Source organism: Phascolarctos cinereus, unplaced genomic scaffold (genome assembly GCF_003287225.1).
Source record: "Phascolarctos cinereus isolate Bilbo 61053 unplaced genomic scaffold, phaCin_HiC Scaffold_2;HRSCAF=192, whole genome shotgun sequence".
NCBI lineage: Eukaryota > Metazoa > Chordata > Mammalia > Diprotodontia > Phascolarctidae > Phascolarctos > Phascolarctos cinereus.
The window spans coordinates 102,625,112-102,648,005 of NW_027555625.1; the positions used below are offsets into that span (position 1 = coordinate 102,625,112).

The 22,894-nt window shown below is 40.6% G+C and overlaps 1 protein-coding gene across 4 annotated transcripts in view; it reads left to right on the forward strand.

Moving 5' to 3' along the window:
• Positions 1-22,894, forward strand: part of SPTBN1 (spectrin beta, non-erythrocytic 1) — a 273,410-nt gene that overhangs the window by 102,819 nt on the left and 147,697 nt on the right. The window contains exon 1 of one of the 4 annotated variants that reach the window (XM_020996263.2): positions 10,289-10,909. The exons of the other annotated variants lie outside the window; for them this stretch is intronic. Coding sequence (XP_020851922.1) covers positions 10,801-10,909 — 109 coding nt within the window. The 5' untranslated portion in view covers positions 10,289-10,800. Of the gene's footprint in view, positions 1-10,288; positions 10,910-22,894 lie in introns of those variants that run through there. 4 annotated transcript variants of the gene reach the window in all.

Below are 22,894 nucleotides of genomic sequence, written 5' to 3' on the forward strand. Positions count from 1 at the left end.
AAAAGAAAAGACCAATAGAGAACTCTGGTGATTAATGCCCAGTGACTCAACTACGAACTCAGCACCTCAGCAATGAGGTGGAATTTCATCATATTTCATGAGGGAGGGGTCCAAATTTCAAGTGGGCTGAGAGAATAGGAACAGCAGCAATTACCCTCACTATTTGACACTAACTCAGTGCACAGATTTGAGGACTGGCTGACATATTCTCCTGGTTATATATTTCTAAACTCCACATATATATATGTATGTATGTATGTATATCTCCACATGCATATATATTTCTAAACTCCCAGGCTCCACAGAGCAATTCACACAGACTGTCATCTGGAGGTTGGTAGAAAAAGAGTGGTGCCAAGTAGTGCCAAGATAGTTTTAAACTCAGTTCTTCTAGGAGGAGTGAGAGAGAGAGAGAGAGAATGCAAATACTCACAAAAGCGTATATGGGAAAGGTCAAATTGGAGAGGAAAAGGATGGAATCTTGAGTGGAAGGTGGGGGGGAGGTGTTATCATGGCAACTGGGGATGCTGGCAGGCAGCAATGCCTCTTGAAAAAGGCAATGAGTGGACTTTGATAAGCTGCTATGAGGAGAAAGGTGTGCCATTGGCAACTGTCCATTTGCAACTGAAAATCAGGTTTTCCTTTATGGCACATGTTATGTTGTAGGCTGTGGACTCTTGCTATCATCCTTGCCCTATACTTAAATATTCTGGCAGTGATTTCCAACCTTTTTTCTATTTCTTTGAAACAAATACTTCCATTTGATATAGGCTTATTTATTTTACTCGGATTAAAAGAAATGCGACTTAGGCTGAGGAACTGAATAAAGAACATTATCAAGGACACATGAATGGGAAAGGTCATGGGCTAATCATGAATTGAGGGTGGAGTATAACAGATGGATAGCCTCAAGATTGTACTGGTATCCCCAAAGAATTAAAAGAACCAGAGGAATGCACCTCTGGTGCATTGAGTGAATCCTCTTTGAAATATTTATGCAAAAACACGTACAAGAATTATGCAGAAGGAGGTGGTATGGATAGGTTGCTGTTGGTACTGGTAGAGTATGTAATGTAAACTTCTTGAGAACAGGGATTGTTTCTTTGTATCCCCAGGCCTTAGTACACTGCCTGGCACATGGTAGATGATTAATAAATGTTTGTTGATTGATTGGGAGTGCCCTCACTTGTAAAAGCACAGATCCAGTAAAGTATTGAATAAACATTAATTTTTATTGATTTAATTAATTTTTATTTTTAAATAATTTTAAAAAATAATTAGTTAACAGAATTTTTGCAATGTACCCATCAGAGAGAAGGGAGCTACCAAACTTAGGACCTGGAATCACCATGCTTAAGGAGAAAAGGTTGCCAGAAACTATTCTTTCTCACTTTAAAAAAAAAAAGCTGCCTTTTTCTCATTTTAGAACGGAACTATGGAAATTATCCCACTGAAGTCTGTCATGGTCAGGACATATTTGTAGTATTTTTTTCAGTTCTGAGCATCACTTTTATTGAGGTCAGTGATAAGTTGGAGTGTTTTCACAGTACTGAAACCAGGATGGTAAAAAGCCTTGAGATCATAGCCTATGAGCACTGATTGAAGAAACTGGAAATGTTTACCTTGGAGAAGACTTTGGGGTAGAAATGGAAAAAAAAGCTGCATTTAAATATTTGAAGGGCTATGAAGCAGGACAGGGAACAGAACTGTTCTACTTGGTACTGGACAGTAGAAGTAAGAAGAGTGGTCTAGGCTTGGCAGGGGTCGGGAACCTGGGGCCTCGAAAACACATGTGGCCTTCTAGGTCCTTGGGTGTGGCCTTTTGACTGAGTCCAAGTTTTACAGAACAAATCCTTTTATTAAGGGGATTTGTTCTGTGAAGTTTGGATTCAGTCAAAGAGCTGTTCTGAAGTAACAGTTATCCTGAAATGGAATAGGTTGCCTCTGGAGGCAGTGAATTCTCCCACACAGGTAGATATTCAAGACTATTTGGGGGAGGAATTCTTGCTCAATTGAAATTTGGATTAGATGGCCTTTGAGGTCCTTTCTAAATCTGAAATTCTGTGATTATTTTTCTGGAAGGGAAAGGGAGCGTTGTCAATTGTGATACAGGATAAGTGGGGAATTATTTCCACTTAAATAGGGGCAGACTTTGCAGAAAATGTGATCAGAGGCCTAGTAACTAGGTAGTTATAGGGTAGAAGGCTTTCCAGGCTTATGGTCATGGGTTGAGGGAGGGTGTTAAAGGTGAAGTACAAGTGGGAGAAAGAGCAAGCAAAAAAGAAAAAAAAATGAAGTCTCTGGGAGGAGGGAGTAAATAGGAGCTAAAGGAAAGATAAGAAAATTGATGCAGGAAGTAGCAATGTGGTAGGAAGGCTTAGAACTGTGATAAATTATTTGAATTTGTGTTCATCAGTTTCGAGATGGTAGATATAGTCAGGCCAGTGGAAAGAAAAATATGATTTTTAGCATTGGAGAAGTGACTGCAGTTGTTTAAAGTATAATGAAAGGTAATGAAATTTAAGTGTGGATGATAAGGAAAGAAGTCTGAAAAGTCTTAATGGAGGACATTGGATATGGATATGACTGAACAGTTTATGTTTTGTCCTTTTGTTATTTTGAATCTCAGTCCCTTTTCTCTCAATTTTTACCAGCTGAAAGTCTGGTGCTGGATTTTTGTAGCCCTCAAGTGTTTATGAATCCCATCATATTGCAGTATTTTGGCTGTCCTCCTCTGGACCTTTTCAATATCACTAATGTTTAGATGTTCAGGAAATGAACACCCAAAAGTTTACCCTTTCAGAAAGTTGTAATGTAGTAAAAGCATTCATCTTTTTTTGGAATACATAAAGCTACTTGGAATGAACCTAGGTCTCCCTCCTACTCCTCCTTTAATGTTTCCATTCCTATGCCAAATACTAAATCATCTCAGAGTTAGTATACCATGTGCTAGGAAAAAAAGAAAAATCAAAGAAGCAACTACTTTTATTTCATCTGACCCATTGAAAGAATACCTGGATGTCTCTTTCTGCCTTCTTGCTGACTAGAATTAGAAGAAATTTAAAACAAGTTATTCCCATTGTTCCTAAAAACAGATTTTTACTGAACTCCAGTGCTCACGATTGGTGTGTAGTTGGTTTTTATGTTTACACTCATGCCAAGTTTCATTAATGCTTTTTAACATCATTGAAACCTTTGTGGAAGGAGGAATACGTATGAAATGTTTTTGTTTATTTCAGGAACATTTGGTCTTGGGAAGCAGTTACCCAGGCTAAACTACTGTAATCCTCTACATCATTTCCTTGCCGTTATTTCTAAAGGGTGTGGGGAGGTGGGGTGAGGGGCTTGTATTATATCACCTCTCTTCTCATCCCGCTCCCTTTTATCTTCCTCTATTAGAATATAAGCTCTTTGAGGGTATAGACTGGCTTGCTTGACTATATTTTATTTCGAGCTTTTAGCACAGTGCCTAGCATATAGTAAACAATAAATGCACTTTCTTTCCTTCTCCCCTCCTCTTTCTCTCTCTCTCTCTCTCTTTCTGTCAGAGAGTAAAGCTACAGCAAAAATTCCATACCACATTTAAAGTTAGTAGGAAACTAGTAGGTTCTGACATCTAAACTTCTTTTCACAGATGATGAAAGTGACTTGCCCAAAGATGCTCATTTAATGGCAAGGTCAGAACTAATACCCATAGATAACACCCTTTGCCTTACTGGCTCCAGTTTGTTGTGCTCACTTGCAATTAGTTTTTCAGGGTCCTCATTTTATCTTTCTGGGCTGAGGCATGCAAAATCAAAAATTACTTATTGAGTACCTACCGTAATATGTGCTTAAAGCATTGTATTAGGGACTGTTGTTGATGCAAAGATGAAAAAGATATGAGCTGTGTCCTCAAGGTGCTTATAACATCTCTTCTCAGATTATTGCTGAAACAAACCTCTCAAAAAGATTCTTAGTAGGTATTACCTCCTTGCCTACTTTTTTGTTTTTGTTCAGTCTTTTTGTGACCCCATTTGGGGTTTTCTTGGCAGATACTGGAGTAGTTTGCCATTTCCTTCTCCAGCTCTTTTTACACATGAGGAAACTGAGGCAAACAGGGTTAAGTGATTTGCCCAAGGTCACACAGCTAGTAAATGTCTGAGGTCAGATTTGAACTCAGAAAGAGAATTCTTCCTGACTCCAGGCCCAGTACAATATCCACTGTACTACCCAGTTGTCCCTTGCCTACTTTTACTGAGATATATCACGATATGAACTCTCTCCTTTCCATCTCAAGGTTTCTTTATACCTTCACCAGTGCTTTCCTCCTTTTTGTTGTTATTCAACTGTATCTGACTCTTTGTAACCCCATGGACCATAGCAAGCCAGGCCCTTCTATTCTCCACAATCTAAGTCTGTCCACATTCATGTTCATTGTGTCCATGCTACTATCTATCCATTTTGTCCTCTGCCATCCCCTTTTCCTTTTGCCTTGAATCTTTCCCAACATCAGAGTCTTTTCCAGTGTGTCCCATCTTTTTATTATGTGGCCAAAGTATTTAAACTTCAGCTTTAGTATTTGATTTTCCAGCGACTAGCCTGAAACAGTTTCTTTAAGTATTGACTGATTTGACCTTCGTGTTGAGCAACGACCTCTCAAAAGTCTTCTCTAGCACCATAATTCTAAAATGTCAATTCTGTGGTGTTCAGCTTTCCTTATAGTCCAACTCTCACAGTTATACATTGCTACTGGAAAAACCATAGCGTTGACTGCATAGACCTACTATCTCAGAAGAAATATCCCCTTTACCTAGGCTTTTCTTCCTGTCCGTACTGGACTCCTCCAAGACCTTGCCCTTTAGTTCTACTTTTCTGCTGGTCCTCTACTTACAAACACGTTCTGGTCTTCAGAAAACAAAGTTCCTTCCTTTAAACTGGCTTCCCACCTCCACTCCCCACCCCTCCAGCTGTTGTTCTAATCCCTTTCCAATTTGAGTCATTAGGAATTTTTCTTTCACACTTGTAGCCTGACTCTTCCTTTACTACTAATTTATTTTTTTAATCCCTTCTAATTGGTCTTTTGCCTCTACTATCCTACAAAAACAAAAGCCTCCTAAGGTTTAGCTAATCCCACATTGAAAGGCTTCTTCTCAATCATTCTTGTCGACTTCTCCTAGACTACCTAGTCCCACTACATACTTTTCTTAGAAGAACATTTTTCTGCTCCCTAGGTTTCTGTGACCATGATCCCCCTTCATCTTTTTGACTTCTTTTTCTGTCTCTGTTGTCGGCTCCCTTTTTACCTCTTGCTACCCCTAAAATGTAGATCTTTCCTGCTCCCCCCCCCAAATTCTGAACTTGGTCTTCTCTTGGCACTTTCATTTCTTCCCATGACTTGGGCTAGTGTGGCTATTTGGATGATTCCCAGATCTCTTGTATCAGCCCGAAGTTCATCCTACAACTTCAATTTTAACATGTCCTAAACCCAAATAATTTTTTCTTCTCCACCATCTTCTCTCCCTTCTCTTAAAAATAACAGTTAAGAACTATTCCTTTTTAGAGGCAGCATGAGTAAAGGAAGTAAATACAGGGTGATGGATTTGGAGTTAAGAAGATTTGAACACAAGCCCAGATGTTCAAATCCCACCTCAATCTTTTAGTAGATGCTTGATTCAGGGCCAGCCACTTAACCTGTTGAAGCCTCATTTTCCTTTTTTCTAAAATGAGTGTTACGCTTTGATAGCCTCTCCAGTACCTTCTGTCTCTGTATGAGCCTATGGAGTTGGACACTGTGGCCTCCTAGGCCCTTTCTAGTTCTCAATGTCTGATGATGTTTCCATTCCTAGTACTATTTCCTCAATTACCCAAGTTATGACCCTCATCCTGGATTCTTGTTTCTTTGTCCCAACCCCCAATCCTTCCAAACATATTTCATTTCTATTCTCGTTAAATTAGTCCATGGCTTTTTGCCTCTTTCATCAACTCTTTAAGTAGTTTTCTAAATGTTCTCAAGACTCTCCTCTCTCCTACCAATCCATTAATGTACATCAATGCCATATTCATATTTCAAAAGCATAGATGTAACGATTTCATGTCCTACTTAGAAACTTCCAGTGGCTCTCCATTGCCTTAATAAACTCCAGTGACTTTGCCTTAGAATACAAGACACTTCAATACTTAGTCTCAAGTCACCTTTCCAATCTTTCCCCTTACGGCTCCCCTCTACAGAGCCCAAGATTCAGCCAAACTAGACTTCTTAGAATTCCCCAAAGAACTGTTGTGCTTTCTTACTTTCACAGCTCATGAAGCTTTTTTCACCTGGAGTTCCTTCCTATATATCCCATCTCATCAAAATTCAATACAGAATCAAACATTTCTAATAAGAATATAATGTTCAAAATCAGTAAGGAATTGATTCACATTTATAAAAAGTAACATTCTTTCTCCAGTGGAAAGGCAGTCAAGGCACATGAATAGGCATTTCTCAAAAGAAGCATAGTCAATAACTACCAAAAAATTCAAACACTCTCATATGAGAAATGTGAAATAAAGCAACTCTGAAATATACCATCAGACAGTCAAGTTTAATCCAACAAGCATTTGTTAAGTAAGAGCCTACCCATTAAACTGGCAAAGGAATAGAGACAGAGAGCTTGGATTTGTGCTTTCACTGGTAGAGGGAACTCTTAGGCTGCCAAAGTTCCCTCTACCGAGGCAGGTCACCACTTTCTCTGAAACTTAACACTCTTGGAGAATTGCCCAAAGCACAGAGAAGTTAAGTGACTTGTCCAGGCAGGATCACACAGCTCAAATGTGTCAAAGGTGGAACCTGAACCCAGGCTTTCCCCAGTTTTGAGGCCAGCTCTTCATCCACTGATATAATACTGTCTCTCAAACAGGTCCACTGGCAAAAATATTTTTAAAATGCTAAAATTCAATGTTGGCAGAGGTGAGGGAAAATAGGTGGAGCTGTGAATTGTGCAATCTTTTGGAAAACAGTATATCAGTGTGCATTCAGAGCTCCTGAACTAACTGTTCATGCCCTTTGGTTCAGTGACCTCACTGCTAGAATTAGACCCTAATATTGAAAGGAGAAAAAAAGGCCACTTGTACAAAAATATTAATAGTACCATTATTCACAATAGCAAAAACAAGCAAACAAATAAGCCATGTGTCTAACAATTTAGGGATAGCTAAACAAATGGTGGGATATGACTATAATGAAATATTAACATGCTCTAAGGAATGACAAATGTGAGAAATATGTAAAGTAAAAGGGGAAGACATAGAAATTGAGGCAGATATGAAAGGAGACTCAACAACAATGCACACGTGTGTGTATACTGACCTAAACTTTGTAAAACAAACAAACAAAAAGATAAAACTGGTAGAAAAAAACCAAACCACTACACAGAAGAAAAGCTCAGAAGGAGACAGGGAAACAAGATATTTTTGTTAAAGGGAACAGACATTTTAAAATTATTGTAGATAATTTGGAGCTTATGGTTTACATACAGTCACTGTGGCTGCAAAAGAGAAAAAAAATCCCTCCAAATCATGAGCCTCTCTGCATTTAGATAAGATCTGTCAGACAGTAAGCATATGCTAGGCTCATACCCTGCTAAATTCAACTAACATTATACAACTACAGTGTATAGGGCATTTTTCTAAGCACTGGAAGTATGAAAGTAGGTAAGACACAGAACCTGGCACAAGGAGTTTGCAACTAAATAAATCTAATATTTATTTAATTGAAAAAGAAACCAGATCTGGCCAAGGCTCAGGGGTTTGTGTTCCCTCAAGAGTTTGCAGAATTCAGAGCTGACTGAAGCTCATTGAGGGAGAAGTCGCTTTGTTCAAAGCTGATGGTACTTGGTAATAAGCCCAACATGGTGGCAACACTGAAGGCAGGGTTCCAAACCCTAGTGTCTGGAGGAGCAATATTTCAGTTATCATCTCCTGGCCTGTCTCTAAGCCTGTCTCTCTTGAAGAGTTGAGGGTGGTTATATTAGAAAAGGATTTTATGGGTGCTTGGCAACAGTGGCTAGCTGGTGGTGAATTGCCCTGCCCACCATCTTGGCAGTATCATAGCTGGTCATCACCCTATCTGCTTTCATGACAACAGCTTGCCCCACCCTTGTGGGCCATGGCAACACCTACGGTGCTGTCAGGGATGAGAGTGGTAGGGATCTTTTTATACACCAGCTTGTCGTCTGGCAGCGCACCCCCTAGTTGAGCAGGACCTTTCCAGCGTGGGTAGAACCTGCCAGAGTTTGTGCTCCCCTGGCACAGCCTTCAGAAACCTGTGCAATCTGATTTCTCCAGCCCTGCCTAGACAGACTACAATCAGCAGAGAGAATCTAGATGTAGCTTCAGTGCCCAACTAGAGAATTTACACTTGACCAGAGCATATGGCAGCAAACATCTAGGTCTGTTCAGGGGGATTTCTTCTAAGTGAATTTCACCTAGTTTCCTTTTTTTATTTATTTACTTAGTCATTTATTCATTTATTTATTTTTGAGGCTGATGGCATTCTGTAAGGGAAAAAAGTCTAGCTGTAGTTCATTTGCTAAATGACCCTACTTAGCAGCCTCCTGCTAGCATTGGATACAGCAGGAGTCTATTACCAGCTTGGAAAATGCATGGCAGGAAATAGACAATTGCCATTTGTAGTTTTAAAAGAAGGTGAATTGAATGTTCTCCAGCCCTGGTTTAGACCTGGTCTTAAGGTGTGACATGTTTGACACTATAGATATGTTAAATCTGCTTCCCTAGAAGGATTTGGTTCTTCAGAATCAACCAGCTTGCTAGAAATCCAAACTCTGCTGTAACTCCAAGTATGCACTTCCTTTGTGTGTTAAAGAATTATAGGTGTAAATTTACAGTAGTGTCCAATGCTATTTAACTCTGAATCTGGTTTGAAAGCCAGTCCCTTAAGAAATAACTTTGTTTCTGTACTGTAGGACTCCAAATTTGCAAAGTCACATGTCAAGATGTTGACAACCCTTTTCTCTGAAGAGGAGAGGGTAGATAGGGAAGAAATTTGGGGGAAATGCCTTGTGAGGGTTCTTTTTGTTTAATAACAATGCGCTAATAATGCATTTTGTTTTGATAATATTTGCACTACTTACTTCACAGGGTTGTGGCTAGGATAACATGGGATCGTGTGTAACAAGTAATAATGCTGAAATTTATGTATGGGAGAGGGATGTCCCAAAAGTCTTAGTGCTGGTGTAAGTTTCTATTGCTTACAACTACACTAAGACTTTTGGGACACCCTGTGTACAGGGTGTACAGTAGCTAAGGGTTTTCAGAATGCTTTAAATACATTATCTCAGTAAAGTCCTATGTAAATATGATTTATTCTATTCCAATCACGATGTAAAATTCAGGGATTTTTTTAACCCCCTCTGAGATGGCAGTCTCTCAAATTAATGCAGTCTAAGTCTGATTTAACCTGTATGGTTACACCACACGTGGACCGGATGTGAAATGTGTGTGCTTGAAGGGTAGGTTTCTAGGAATTGCTCCGGATCCTGGTGGAACTTTGTCAGACGGCAGCGGAAAGGACATCGGGATGTCGCGAAGAAAGACGGCTCGGACTTCAAGTGGCCATCAGCGCATAGCGCTTCCGTAAACGTCCGCAACCCGGTCGGGCTCCAGCCGCAGAGATTCCCGCTCCGCCATCCCCGGGCTGCCGATTGGCGCCCTCGGGAGGAGCCTGTCCGTCGGCCTGCCAGCCGCCCCAGGTGCAAGGTCCCCTAGGCTCACGTTATCTCCGACCAGCAGCTGCAGCCGCAACCCGGAAAGCACTAAATAGTGAATGAGCGCAGGTTCCCCCTCACCTGGCGGGGTCTCTTACCAAACCCCTCCCCAGGCCAACGGAACCAGGGAGGGCTCTCCTTTTCATGCGATAGTAATCGGAGACTTTTCCGTTACATGAGGCTCCCAACAAAAGATTGTAATTCCACCAGCTTTGTTTAGGAAGGTACCAACCGCGAGGCTCGCCTCCCCCCTCGGGGCGGGCTCCGCCGGGCACCCTCCCGCAGCGCGCCTCGCACCCCGTCTCCGCGGCGCGATTGCCCGGGAGGAGTCCCCCTTTCCATCCTCCGGCGGCTCCCGCGTACGGGAAAGGCCGCCCAAGGTGCCGTTTCACCCCGCCTTCTCGTTCCCTTCTCCCCTGCACCCCGGCCCTGTGGTACGGCCTTCGTTTCCTCTACAATGCTTTATGCTAATCAAGTGACATCACCACTAAATACACAGTGAGTGGCTACTGATTAAATTACAAACCCGCAGCCGCTGCAGAAAGGTTGGAGGAGGAGGAGGGAGGTGTGCTCCTGCTGCCCCTGGAAGCTTTGGAGGGGAGTGGTGAATGGAAGTAGCATGCTTGGCTGTTTTTTTCTCTCTCCTACTTAATATTTCTTTAAAAAGTAGGATTTGGCGCCCAGTGGACTCTCCTTTTTTTTAAACCCCTCTTTTTGGGTCGGTCATTTAAAAAAAATTCTCAGCTTTAGGCTGGGGTACCCCGAGGAAGAGGAACAAGGAGGAAGCTGCCCGTCCAAGTGGGAAATCCGCCCTGGATTCAGCCGGATTCCGCTGCAGCCCCCCTGCAAAATCGCCCCGACGCGCTTGCTGGGCTCTTGAGACCGAAGCTTTATCTACGGGAGGTCCAGCTTAAGCCAGCCCTCCAGGGGCAACAGGAGCCCACCAGCCCCCGAGGAAGCTGCTTTTCTGGGGGTGCTGGTGTTGGATGGATGTTGGAGGGGGCAGGAGTGGGTTTTTCCTGCTGCCGTCCGTCGGGAGGTTACGCTGGGCATAATGGAATTACAAAGAACGTCCAGTATCTCAGGGCAGTTGTCTCCTGGGTATACGAGTCAGGTGCCTTACAATTATAATCAGCTAGAAGGAAGGTTCAAACAACTCCAAGGTAAGCCCCCCCCCCCATTCGCGCCCCCCTTTTCTGAAAGCTTTGTCTTGATGTGATGCTATGTTAGGGCGGAGTGTTCCGAATGCTTTATTTATGCCATATGGTATATGATCCTAATGAAGACCCAAGGCTGAAACTGCTTGGCAGGCCCATCTAATTGCCACTAGTTGGCAGGGCTCTTCCTAATTTAGTATATATCTTTTTTCAAGCCTACTCTTACCTTTTTCTTTTAGAGAAGAATTTTTGACTAAGGTCTTTCTCTAGTGTCCTCATGGCTCTCCTGGTTGGCAGGTATCTGCCTGTCTAGGCGGTTTCTCACTCCAACACCACCCCCCCTCATGAAAATACTCTTATTGGTATACTGCTGTCTGATACCTAGCATCCAAACAAACATACCCCTTTCTCTCCCATCCCCATACCAGCCACTGTGAGAAACATTAAAGGTGTTAAGAGGACTCTCACAGACCCTGTGATTTAGAACAATAGGAAAGGGGAGGAGGGAGTGGTCTTTTTGTTTCTAAGGCTTCTTTAAATTACAGTTTTGACTTGGTGCTTAATCTTGGAATTTTAACTCTTTTGATGTATTGTGTGGGTGGGGGGAGGGTTGGAGGAGGTGAGGAACACAATTTATCCTGCAGCCCTTCCTGTCAATTTTGCCTGATAAAACAAGTTATTGTGGTAGCCACTTGTTTTCAATTGGAGTAATATAGAGTGGATTTCTTCATATCATCATGATATCAGGAGAATACCATTGGGAATTGTATTTTCGATTTTCAGAGTAGGTTGCACAGGTCTAAGGTATAGGTGTCAAAATATGGGATTAAGTTGACTTAAAAAGTCTCCACTGTAGTGCCAGCTGCAGTTATATTGAATGGCTGAGAACATGGTTTTTTGCTCTGGCTATGCCAAACTTAATATTCCCTTGACTTCTAAACTGAAGTGATGGACTAAGGCAATATTGTAAGATTTATAACATGAGAAAAAGGATTCATAACTGGGAACAGAACGTCTTCATTTTAAAAATCTCTAGAATCAGTAAAAAGGCCCAGCATGGATCAAATGCTATGAAAAATTAGTCTAGTATATTGTGTATGTTTCTTATTTTAACTCTTCTCGTTGCCACAAATGTGGTTCCTGTAAGAAGGAAGGAAGAAGCTCTGCTTTAAGGATGTTAAGCTGGGGGGAGGAGGAAGAGGGAAGGAATATTTCATTCATAGGTTTATTTATTTTATGAAATAGCTGACAGTAATGACATGGAAAAAGAGAGAGAAAATGACAAAGTTAAACATTTGTTAGAGTATCCAACATTTTTTGGCCAAGTTACCAAAAAGGAAGCTTTAAGATAGACTTGTGAGGGGAAAAGTACATGTCTTCTCCTTCATTCTGATTAAGCTCTCAGAATTCAGGGTTATTTTAAGAAAGCAAGTTGGATGAGGCGTCCTGGATGGTTGTGGTTTGCTCATTACCTTTCGGATTTAGGGTAAGGGCCTCTGCAACTTTAAGTTTCAGAAACTGGTTTCACTCCCTTCGGAAGTTACCCCTTCTCCACCCCCCACTCTCACCCCCATCCCTAAGTTTGCCTTTTTTTTCCCTTAATGCCTTGGAAGAGGAAAGAAATGTGTGTCTCTTTGGGGCTGGGGTGCAATGTGGGAAGACTGTAATGCTAGGTTGGAAAAAACAGCAGCTTCCTATTTGCCTCTTAAGCCGTCCCCTGTAGTAGGCTTAGCCTTTACCAAAAAAAAAAAAAGTAAAACTAGGGAAAAGTTTTGAGAGGAGCTTTGCCTTTGTCTACCCATAACAAAAGGCTATTTATTCTTAAGGGGGGGGTGTTGAAGGGTGGGGCCTAAGCACAGGAAATGTCTTCAATTGTCTGAGAGACTCAAACCCAGTTAGATTAAGATTTATAAATATTATAAAGGCTCTCCTTGGATTCAAGTGAAAGAAAACCCCATTTCAGGTTTGGCTGCACTTATGTCTTGTATTTTGAAGGAAGGTGACCTTTGTCCCCTAATTTGGCACCAGATAAGTCTCATTTCTAAATATTGTGGTTTCTCTGTCCTAGGAGTAGCACAAGTTTACTGCTAGTGTATTTTAGAGCGGAAAGTAACTCCCTGTGATACTGAGAAAAGCTGGGTTTTTGAGGGTCAATTGCCATTTAAGTATTGGGAAAAACATAAGGGACCAGTGGTGAACAATTTGGGACAATGGATCCTTGGAGCTCTTTTTGTTTTGATATTTGCAATTTCTAAAAAAAAAAAAGTTTACAAGTCCTTGCTCAGTAGGGAGTGTTTATGTGCTGACATAAGTGGTAACCTATACTTGTATGGTAACCCTTCTCTTCCCCACCCCCTCAAAAACTGACAGTTGATTTCATATACTACTGAGTATCAACTTCCCTTTTTTGCATTTATGCTCTGTTATAGGGTACTAGTATGGCTTCAGTAAAAAAAAACTAAGCCATGTCTATCCAAAACTTTTGGCTCTTTTATCTTTACTTGTTTGATGTTTAAATTGAATTGAAAGAAATCTTTCTTAAAATGTTGTGCTTAGGCAGTGAGGATACTATTATGAAATAAAACTTTGTTCCCTGTCTTTCAAGGACTTTACATAATGGGGGTAGGGGAACAGCTAGCTGGTTTTGAGAACAGACAAGTAAAATTTTTTGTAATAACAGTGGTATGAGGCAGAATGGAGAGGTTCAAACAAACTACCATGAGAAATTTAAGGAAGGGAGAGATTGCTTTTCACATGGGCCACAGGGAAGGCCTTCAAAAGAAGGGGGTACTTCAGTTGGACTTTGAAGGAGATAGTCCATTTTTCCAGGTATGGGGGTAGACAGCTTAATCAAAATCATAGAGATAGAAGAAGACTGGCCTAAAATATCAGACAGGAGAGTTAGGTGTTCTATATACCAGCCACTGCTAGGTGCTAGGGATGTGAAAGGAGGGAAAACAAACCGCTACAATCCCTGCTTTCAAGAAGTTTATATTCTACTGGAAGGAAGCAACTGATGCACAGATAAATAAATGCAAATCTGTGTTCCTAAATAGTAGCATGATTTTCAGGAATTTAAATTATGTACTGGAGAAAATCTTTACACACTATAGAAGTTGGACCTCTACCACTTACATGCTAGCTCTGTGATTGGGCATGCCACTGAAAGTCCCTGAATATCGTTTTGTTTCTTTATAAAATGTCCAGTAGAAAAATTGGGGGTGAGGAGTGGGGAGGGGGTGTAGAGATGAGTAGGCAATAGAATATCACCAAGAATGACCAGTATCAAATAAGTGACAGGAAGTACAGTGGATAGAGTGCTGGGCCTAGACTCAGGAAGACCTGAGTTCAAATTGGCATCAGACGATAGCTGTGTGATCTTGGGGAAGTCACTTAAATTAACCCTGTTTGCTTCAGTTTCCTCATCCTTAAAATGAGCTGGAGAAGGTAATGACAAACCACTGCTGTATCTTTCCCAAGAAAACTCCAAATGGGGGTCACAAAGAGTTGGACACAACTGAAACAACTGAAAAATGTGACACAGAGGATATACTCAAGGAAATATGGGGGAGGGGATAAGCATTTTTGAAGCACTTACTACAGCAGTTCACAAATTTTATCTCTTTTGATCTTCATAAGGACCTTGGGAGGTAGGTGCTGTTATTAGCTCCATTTTAAAGCTGAGGAAACTGAGGTACAGGATAAGTGACTTGCCCAGGATCACACAGCTAGGAAGTGCCTGAGTGGAGATTTGAACTCTGGTGTTCCTGACTCTAGGCCCAGCCCTACCTCCTAGTGTGTAGATGGTGTTGAGGGGGAAAGTGAACTGGAGACTACCTGAATGCTTTACCTAGGAACCTAAAAAATGTAAAATGCCCTGAGGAAAAGTCAACACTTTGCCCCTCTTTAAATGGGATTTATTGGGACAACTGAGAGAAGAATCTCTGAGTAGGCTGGGAAGGGTTGCCATCTGCAGCCATCAATCAACAAGTGTTTATTAAGCACCCACATATGCTTGCACTGTGCCATCTTCTAGAGATACGAAGACAAATGACAGTCCCTGACTTAAGGACCTTACTTGAGATAGGAAGGGCAATGTGGAGATACATAGGAAGATGTACAATATATGCTGCTGTGAATAAGTTGGCTGTATGTTATGGAGCATTGATACATAAAATGATTATTTACATACATGTTTTTTCCCCAGATAAGACATTGTAGGGAAACTGAGTTTTATCCTGTTTGTAATTCTGAATAGCACCTTGCTTTAATGTCAGTAGTGTCTTGATTGGTATGAGTGATTCCTCCCTTACATGGATCCAAAGCCTTCCATGTCTTCCCTTAAATCTTCCCAAGTCCATGGAGGCCTTTCTGTTGTTGTTGTTGTTGTTGTTTTTTAATTTTTAATATATTAATGTATCAATTTACCTGTCAGTCATTTTAAGAATGAATGAAAATATGATGAATAGATGGAATGAAAAAACACATTCTACCTAAAACCTTTTTTCGTTTGTTAAACTGTATCTTAACCTATATAAAAATGGTAATTTGGAAGGTGGAGGCAAGTTTTCTCATTGGTTCACACCTCCATCCCTGGCACAGACAGTCTTGTTCACAGTTGTCCTGGGGGCACTGATTCCCAAGCTCTGGCAGTGGATGGAGCAGTTTAAGATCCTGTGTTGAAAGTTCTTATTAAACATTTCCTCACTTGCCACCTTGAACACCTCGAAGTTGTTATTTCAGAACTTAGAAACATCCCTTGCTTGATTGCAGAGCAGGCCCAAGCCTGAGGACTAAAGAGTTTTTAGGGCCCTTAACTTGGGGTAACAGGAATATATTTTTAGTTGGGTAAAGGATGATGAAGAATTTCAGGCCACAGGAATGTACTTCATGTTTGTTGTTTGCTAGCTTGGTGTTTGTCTTGGTGTATTTCTCAAGTACTAGAGAAAGAGGGGTATCATTTATTTTAAACAGTTGGTCAAGAAAAAAAAAAGTATTGCCCTTGAATTCCTGGGTGAAAAGATCTTTCTCCTGTGATTGAAAGCAAAAAAAGTCTTTTGAGTATTTTCTGTATTAGTTAATTTAAATCTGGAAGTTGAAAGGCAGATGGTAATCATATATCTTGACTAAAATGTAAAAACATAAAAATTCTGGACTGTTGTATTGGTCTGGAGAACTTACTGAATAAACATCATAGTTACAGAAGCATGGTATTTAGGATTCAGAATAAGTTTAAAAGTATGATGCCTACCTCAGCAGGAGTTCTTAATTTGGGGTTCATGAACGTGTTTGAAAAAATATTTCTGTAACTATATTTCAATAGAATGGTCTTCCTTTGTAATCCCTGCTATTTTATGCATTTAAAAACATTCAGAGAAAGAGGTCCATAGACTTCACCAGATTTGTTCAAAGGGTCCATGACACACAAAAAGTTAAGAATGCCTGGTACATATGAAAAAAATGATGATTTGGAGTCAAATAGTTTGGGTTCAAGTCCCCACCCTGCTACTTATTATCTGTAATTTAAGCTCTCTTGGCCTCAGCTTACTCATTTTGCAGATAAGGTTATTGAGGCCCAGAATTTGTGATTTGCATCCTGTTCCCCTGACTTTAAATCCATTCCTCTTTAAACTAGATCATGCAGGTGAGCTGAGAGAGGGAGAGAACTTCATCAAGAAGACACAGTGTCTTTCCCTGACGTTCATAATTTTACCAGCTCTTTAGAATCTCCTAACAGATTAGTATAGTGGAATGGTTTTTTAAAATGACTTTTTTCTCCAGGACCAGGCATTTTCCATAACTGTCATTTATGCTATAGAGATGCTGTAGTTCCTATAGTTATTTCTTCTATGAAAAACGAATGTGTTCAAATGCAGAACTTCTGAGGATTGTAGTTCCTTTCATGATTTGCCATGGCCAAATCATCACCTGGAGGGCCAGCCTGCTGTGTCTGTGAACTCTGCTTGAATCATTTCCAGTGAAAGGTACACTTGCCACTGAGTGTACTGCAAACTCTGGTAAGTGAGTGAGGCTGTGGGGTCACCTTCACCTCACCATCAATCACTGATGTTGCATGTTAAAGAGACCCAGAGGAAGGTCTCTAGCATGCTGGGTGGGACCCTCTAGAAACAGAGGTTCTCAAACTTTTTTGGTCTCAGTACTTCTTTACTGATTGAGGACCCTCACCCACAAGAGCTTTTCTTTGTGTGGGTTATATCTATCTGTATTTATCACATTAGGAATTACAACATCTTATTATGATGAAAATAGTTTTGACCTTGCCGAGCCTCTAAAAGGCAGATCTCTAAGAGCTGTCTAGAGCACACTTAGAGAACCACTCACTGCCTTACAAAATATTTGTTGCAGAGCAGAAATGCAGAGGTTGAGAAGTCCTGGATGGACTGTCATCCTCACTGTAAAGAGGGAGTGCCCACATCAATGAAAACACAGATCCATTGAAGTGGCTCTTTGTGTAGTAATCTTGAATTTTCTCATACTAGGAAGTACTAATGAACTAGAACTGTCTGCCTCACTGATTGGTTGTGGGGGAGGTTACTCGAGGCTTTAAAAAGCATTAAGTAACTGAGTCGTTAGGAATGACTTATGCACAGAGTGGCATAAAATGCGTCAGAGAAGCATGATTTTAAAAAGGAGGTAGACTTGTCAAGTAGTAAGAGTGAAGGTTTATAGTCTGAGCGCTGCCCTGATAGTCACAGAATATTAAGACTTCTGTTGGTTAACTCCTCCTATGGAGGATTAGTGGGAAAACCTGGACAGGAATCACAAGATCAGTGGTGGATGGATTGCTAGCTGCACAGTCGAAACGGAGGGAGGACTCATTTTGATGAGGGTTTCAGATCTACAGGCCTTAATCATTTATCAGGTGCCTGCTATGTGCCAGACACTGTGCTAAGTTTGTGTTGGAGATATAAAAAAAGGCAAAAGACACTCTGCCTTCAAGGCACTCACAATCTAATAGGGGAGACAACAAGTAAATATGTACAAACTAGACATAAGGTAAATAGGAAATGATTGAGAAGTAAACTACTGGAATTAAAAGAGGTTGGGACTGGCTTCTTGTAGAAAAAATGGTTTTAAATTCAAATGGAATTGGCACTCACTAGTCCCCTACAGGCTGTGTACTGACTTAGTTGTTAAATGTAATATTAACTTTATTGTATTTTACAATTTATTTTATTAAGTATTTCCCAATTACATTTTAATCTGGTTCAGACTGTATTTGGGTGAATTTTGGGCCCCATGTTTGACACCTCTGCTGAAGAAATGGGGTTTTAGTTGGGATTTGAAGGAAGCCAGGAGGCAGAGATGAAGAGGGAAGAGTATTCTCGACATGGGGCAACCAGAGAAAATGTATAGAGAGATGGAGTGTCTAGTTCTTAGAACAGTAAGGAGGCCAACGTCACTGGATAGAACAATTGTAGTTAGAATTGCATCTGACCCTCCAACCATGAATGCTTTGCTAGGAAACTCCTAGGAGATTGGGTCCTGTCCTTTGGAGGCAGAGATTGCAGAGAGGGCAAAGACCTTTTTTTTTTGCCTTTCTTTGTATCCTTGGCATTTAGCACAGTGCCTGGTACATTGTAAACAAATAATTGTTAGTGCCGGGCACATTGTAAACAAAGTTTGGTGTTTTTTTTAATAATTACATTTATCTGTAAGCAAATGAATGCTTGTTTGACTATCTTGATGACATAGTAGGCATTTCATTGTTTATTGAATGAAATGTACTCTGTATGAATGCTTCAGAACCATTCTGGATAAGAATAATCAAAGTCCTCCCATTGTTTAGATTGTCTTACACTAAAGAGACTTGCAATATCAGTTTGTCCTTTTTTTTTCTTTTCTCTTTTCTTTTCTGCTATAACCCTCTTCAGGCCTCTATTGCCTCTCTCCTAGACTTATCTCTCCACCTGTAGCTTGTCCTTGCTAACTATCCACACTGTTGCTGCCAGATTAGTTATCTCTAAAGCACAGCTCTGGGCTCCTCAAACCTAAATCACAAAAAATCTTTACTCGCTCTCTGCTGCCTTCCAAATAAAGTCTTAAACTCTTTCATTTGGCAGTTAAGGCCTTCCAAAGATCTTCCCAAAAATGTACTTTTCAATTAGTCAAGCAATCCTTGCTTACGAATACCTTTGGTTAGTGGAGATAGCACAGTGCAAGAAGTCCTAAAATGGGAGTCAGACCTGGATTCTACCCATTGTCTTGCAATTTTATATGACCTTCAGGCTCAGTTTCTTTACCTGTAAAATGAATGTAATAATTTACCTACCTTGTGAGGATCGAATGGGATAATATTTTTGAAAGAGGACTTATAAAAAGGTCAGGTTATTATTGTTGTTATTGTTGATTATTTTAAAAACATATGAGTTGCGTTCTTTTTTTCCTAAAGTTGACTCCTGCATATGGAATTATTGATTTGGGGATGTTAATGCTACTCTTGAAAGAAGCTCGAGGACTTGCTTTGGGGTTTAATTTCAGGAAATGATGTAGATTGGCTCTAATTAGTGTTTTAAATTTTTCATTTACCTGTAACTGAACAGCAAAGCATCTGTTGATACTAATGGTGAGCTGTTAAAAAAAAAATTAGGGTAAATTTCTGCTGCTTCTTCACCTTACTGCCTTTAATCTCTAGAGCCCTTAGCTTGACACATGTGCTGAAACATCTAAGTTGCCTAGCACTTTTTCTGTAAAGATGTACAGCTGTAGCTGCCATAAATAAGTTTTGTATCATGGTAATTTTCCACATTTTCTGTTATTGCTGGGATTGACTTTGGTGAGCTGTCTGGCTCTTGGTAACATTTTAAGCATGCAAAAACTGCTAGAGAAATGGTCGTGGTGAAGGTCTGTGCTAGTTAGGGTGACCGAGACACTTCCCTGAGAAGACCTGGGCTCAGACTCACTGCCTTGGACACATACCAGATAAGATCCTCAGCCTCTCAGTACACCCATACAGCTCTCTCATTCAACCATAAGGGGCTGCTCTGAAGTGGTAGATGTAGATCCTTCCTATAATTTCCTCCCTATACCAATGAAATCATAGGTCTGGATAAAGTTGTAGGGGACATAACCACTTCACTGCCTAATCTCATTTACAGGAAACTGAAACCCAGAAAGGTTTAAGGGACTTGGCCGGGAAGGGAGGACTTTGATTCATCTGTTGATTTATAGGTTCATTTATTATTTTGTTCTAAAAATGGCTCGTTTGTAACATGCTTTGCATATTTTTATCTCATTTGATTTGAAAACAAAGACCTTGTGAAGAAAGTGCTATCCTTATAATTCTCATTTTACAGATGTTTGAAAAAGACAGCTGATTTCACATTGATCTATTATAAGCAGTTCTGTATTAAAGTCAGCAGTCACATGGCAGTTGTGAGCTAGATTAATATTTGAATTAACTTTAAAAAATATTCTTTGGTATCTGAATTTACCAGACTTAATTGCAGATTTTATAATACCTTGCCTAAGATGTATTTAAAGGACTTTGGTTAACACCTGAATCTCTGTTCTAGTCCTTCTCTTTTCCTGGTCTCTCTTGGGGATCTCATCAGCTCCTATTGGGTTCAATTCTCTCTATGAAGGTGATCCTCAGATCTTTATACTCAGTCCTAGTCTCCCTCCCGAGTGACAGTTTGCCGTCATTAACTTCCTTTTGGACCTTTCTAACTGGATAATCTGTTGCCACCCAGACTCAAAAGGTGTAAAACAGGACTCATTATATTTTTCCTCCATCCTCTCTTCCAACTCTCCTCTTATTCTGGAGGGCACCATGCATTGTCTTCCATTCTCCCAGGCTGGCAAATTCTACATTATCCCCAACGTCTTGACTCTCACTCATCCCACATACCCAATCCATTACCAAATCTTGTCCTTTCACTCTATACCACATCTCCCCTATACTTCATTCACACAGTGACCATCCTAGACCAGGCCTCTCAGTGACTCTCAACTGCAATATTGCACCAGCCTTTAAATTAGCTTCCCTGCCCTCAGCCTCTCCCCACACCACCTTCATTCTCTTATCAGCCATCAGTGATTTTTTTTTAAAAATGTGTAGGTTTTGCCCAGGTCAATGCCCCTACTCTATAAACTCCAATGGCTCCCTCTTAACCTTCAGTATCAAACATAAAGCACTCTTTTTGGCATGTAAAGCCCTTGACAATCTGCCTCCCTCCCCCCTTATCTTTCCAGCTTAGCTTTATTATGTTTGACTCCTTCCCCTCCAAGTGCTCTGCCCTACACAGTGGTCCATCTGCTGTCTCTCTGTACCTTTTGCCGTTGGCTGCTGTCTGCCTAGAACTGGTACCCTCTCAGCTTTTGCCCCTTTTTTTCCCTTCCTTTCTTCAAGTGTTGGCTCAAAATCTGCTTTGTGCAGGAAGCTTTTCCAGGCCCCCTCTATATGGATGTCTTCTTTTCTGAAATTGTCTTCCATCTACTCTGAATCTTGTACTGGTACTTTTTTTCATGTTTGTGTCTCTCATTTAATTGTGAGCTTCTCCAAGATGGAGACAGTGTTTTTGCCCTTTTTGGAATTCCTTTCAGCTTAGGACAGTGCTTGGCATATAGTAAGCACTTAATAAAAGTTTATTAATTGACTTGACTTTTAGAAATTTGACTGGGATCTTGCTCTTGGTTACTAGATTGGGAAGACTGAAGAAATATTCCTTTTCATTTGACCTAGTGTTCTGACAAAGAATTATTAAAAAAAAAATGCCCCAGGGCTGTTTTTTCCAGATTTCTTCCAAAATTTCATTGTTGTCTCTGAGAAGTTGTAGCTTAGTCTATGCTTGTTTTATGATTCAACTTTATAAATGCCCTTTGTCAGCTTTTTTTTTTTGAGACAGTTAAGATCAGGTGACTTGCCTAGGGTCACATAACTAATAAGTATCTGAAGTCGAATTTGTACTCAGGTCTTCCTCTGTGTGCTCTATCCAGCCACCCACCTGTCCCATCTGTCTGCCTTTTTTAAGTCTCTGAGGAGCAGGGTTGTTCTCCCCCCTACCCCCAGTTAAATGCTATAATCTCATGTAGTTCTTAATACACCTATAACACAATGCATTAGGACAGTTTAGGGGAAGCAAAGATAAATTTACAGCATGAATTTGTTTTAAGGGTTTGCTTTCTTTTCAATTCTTTATGTTACTTCACTCCCTGAATCTCATCTTGACTTTATGGCAAAAGGTTCAGGATTTGAATATTCTTATGTGAGTTTATTATCAGTGTAGGATGTGTGTCTGTTATGGACATTACCATAATTATAAACCACAGACGTCAATCAGCTTAACAAACTCTTCATCTAAGAGTACTTGGGAATTCAGGGTTTAAATGTATTTGAAATGTACTCTAACTGTGGAGAATGCTTTAGGCTTAGTGAATAGAGAGCTGGCCTAAGAGTCAGCACAGTTTGGGGGCAAGGGCAGCCCCTGGCACCTAGCTGGGACCTCTGGGCAGGTCACCCAGTTTCTCAGTGCACCCAAGCAAACCGAGATGAAATTGTGTAGGAGATAGACAGTGGTAGAAGAAATTCCTCACCTGAAACTTCTTAAACATATGAACACAGGTCTGGTCAAGAGTGTGTGTGTGTGTGTGTGTGTGTGTGTGTGTGTACACACACATATGAACACATGCCAAATGGGTGAGGGAAAATTTGAGAAGTCAGTAAGTACTGATTAGGTAGCTAAGAAAAGCTATTTCCTGGGAAGTGCTGATCTCTCCAAAAAGAAAGAAGTGGGGCTTGAGACTTCTGTTCTTGATTGAGACCAAGAGAGGAGGCTTTTTCTAGTAGATGAAGGCTAAGTACCAACAAAATAGGATTTACTTTCAGAGTCAAGGTGAAAGGTCACAGTGAACTGCCTGTTAGTTACTTTTTAATCCTTTGTTCTCAGGCTCTAAAATCACCAAAATAATGTAAAATTAAGTAAAGTAGAACCTAGCAAGGGAGCCTCCCCTTTTGAATCCAGTTGCCTG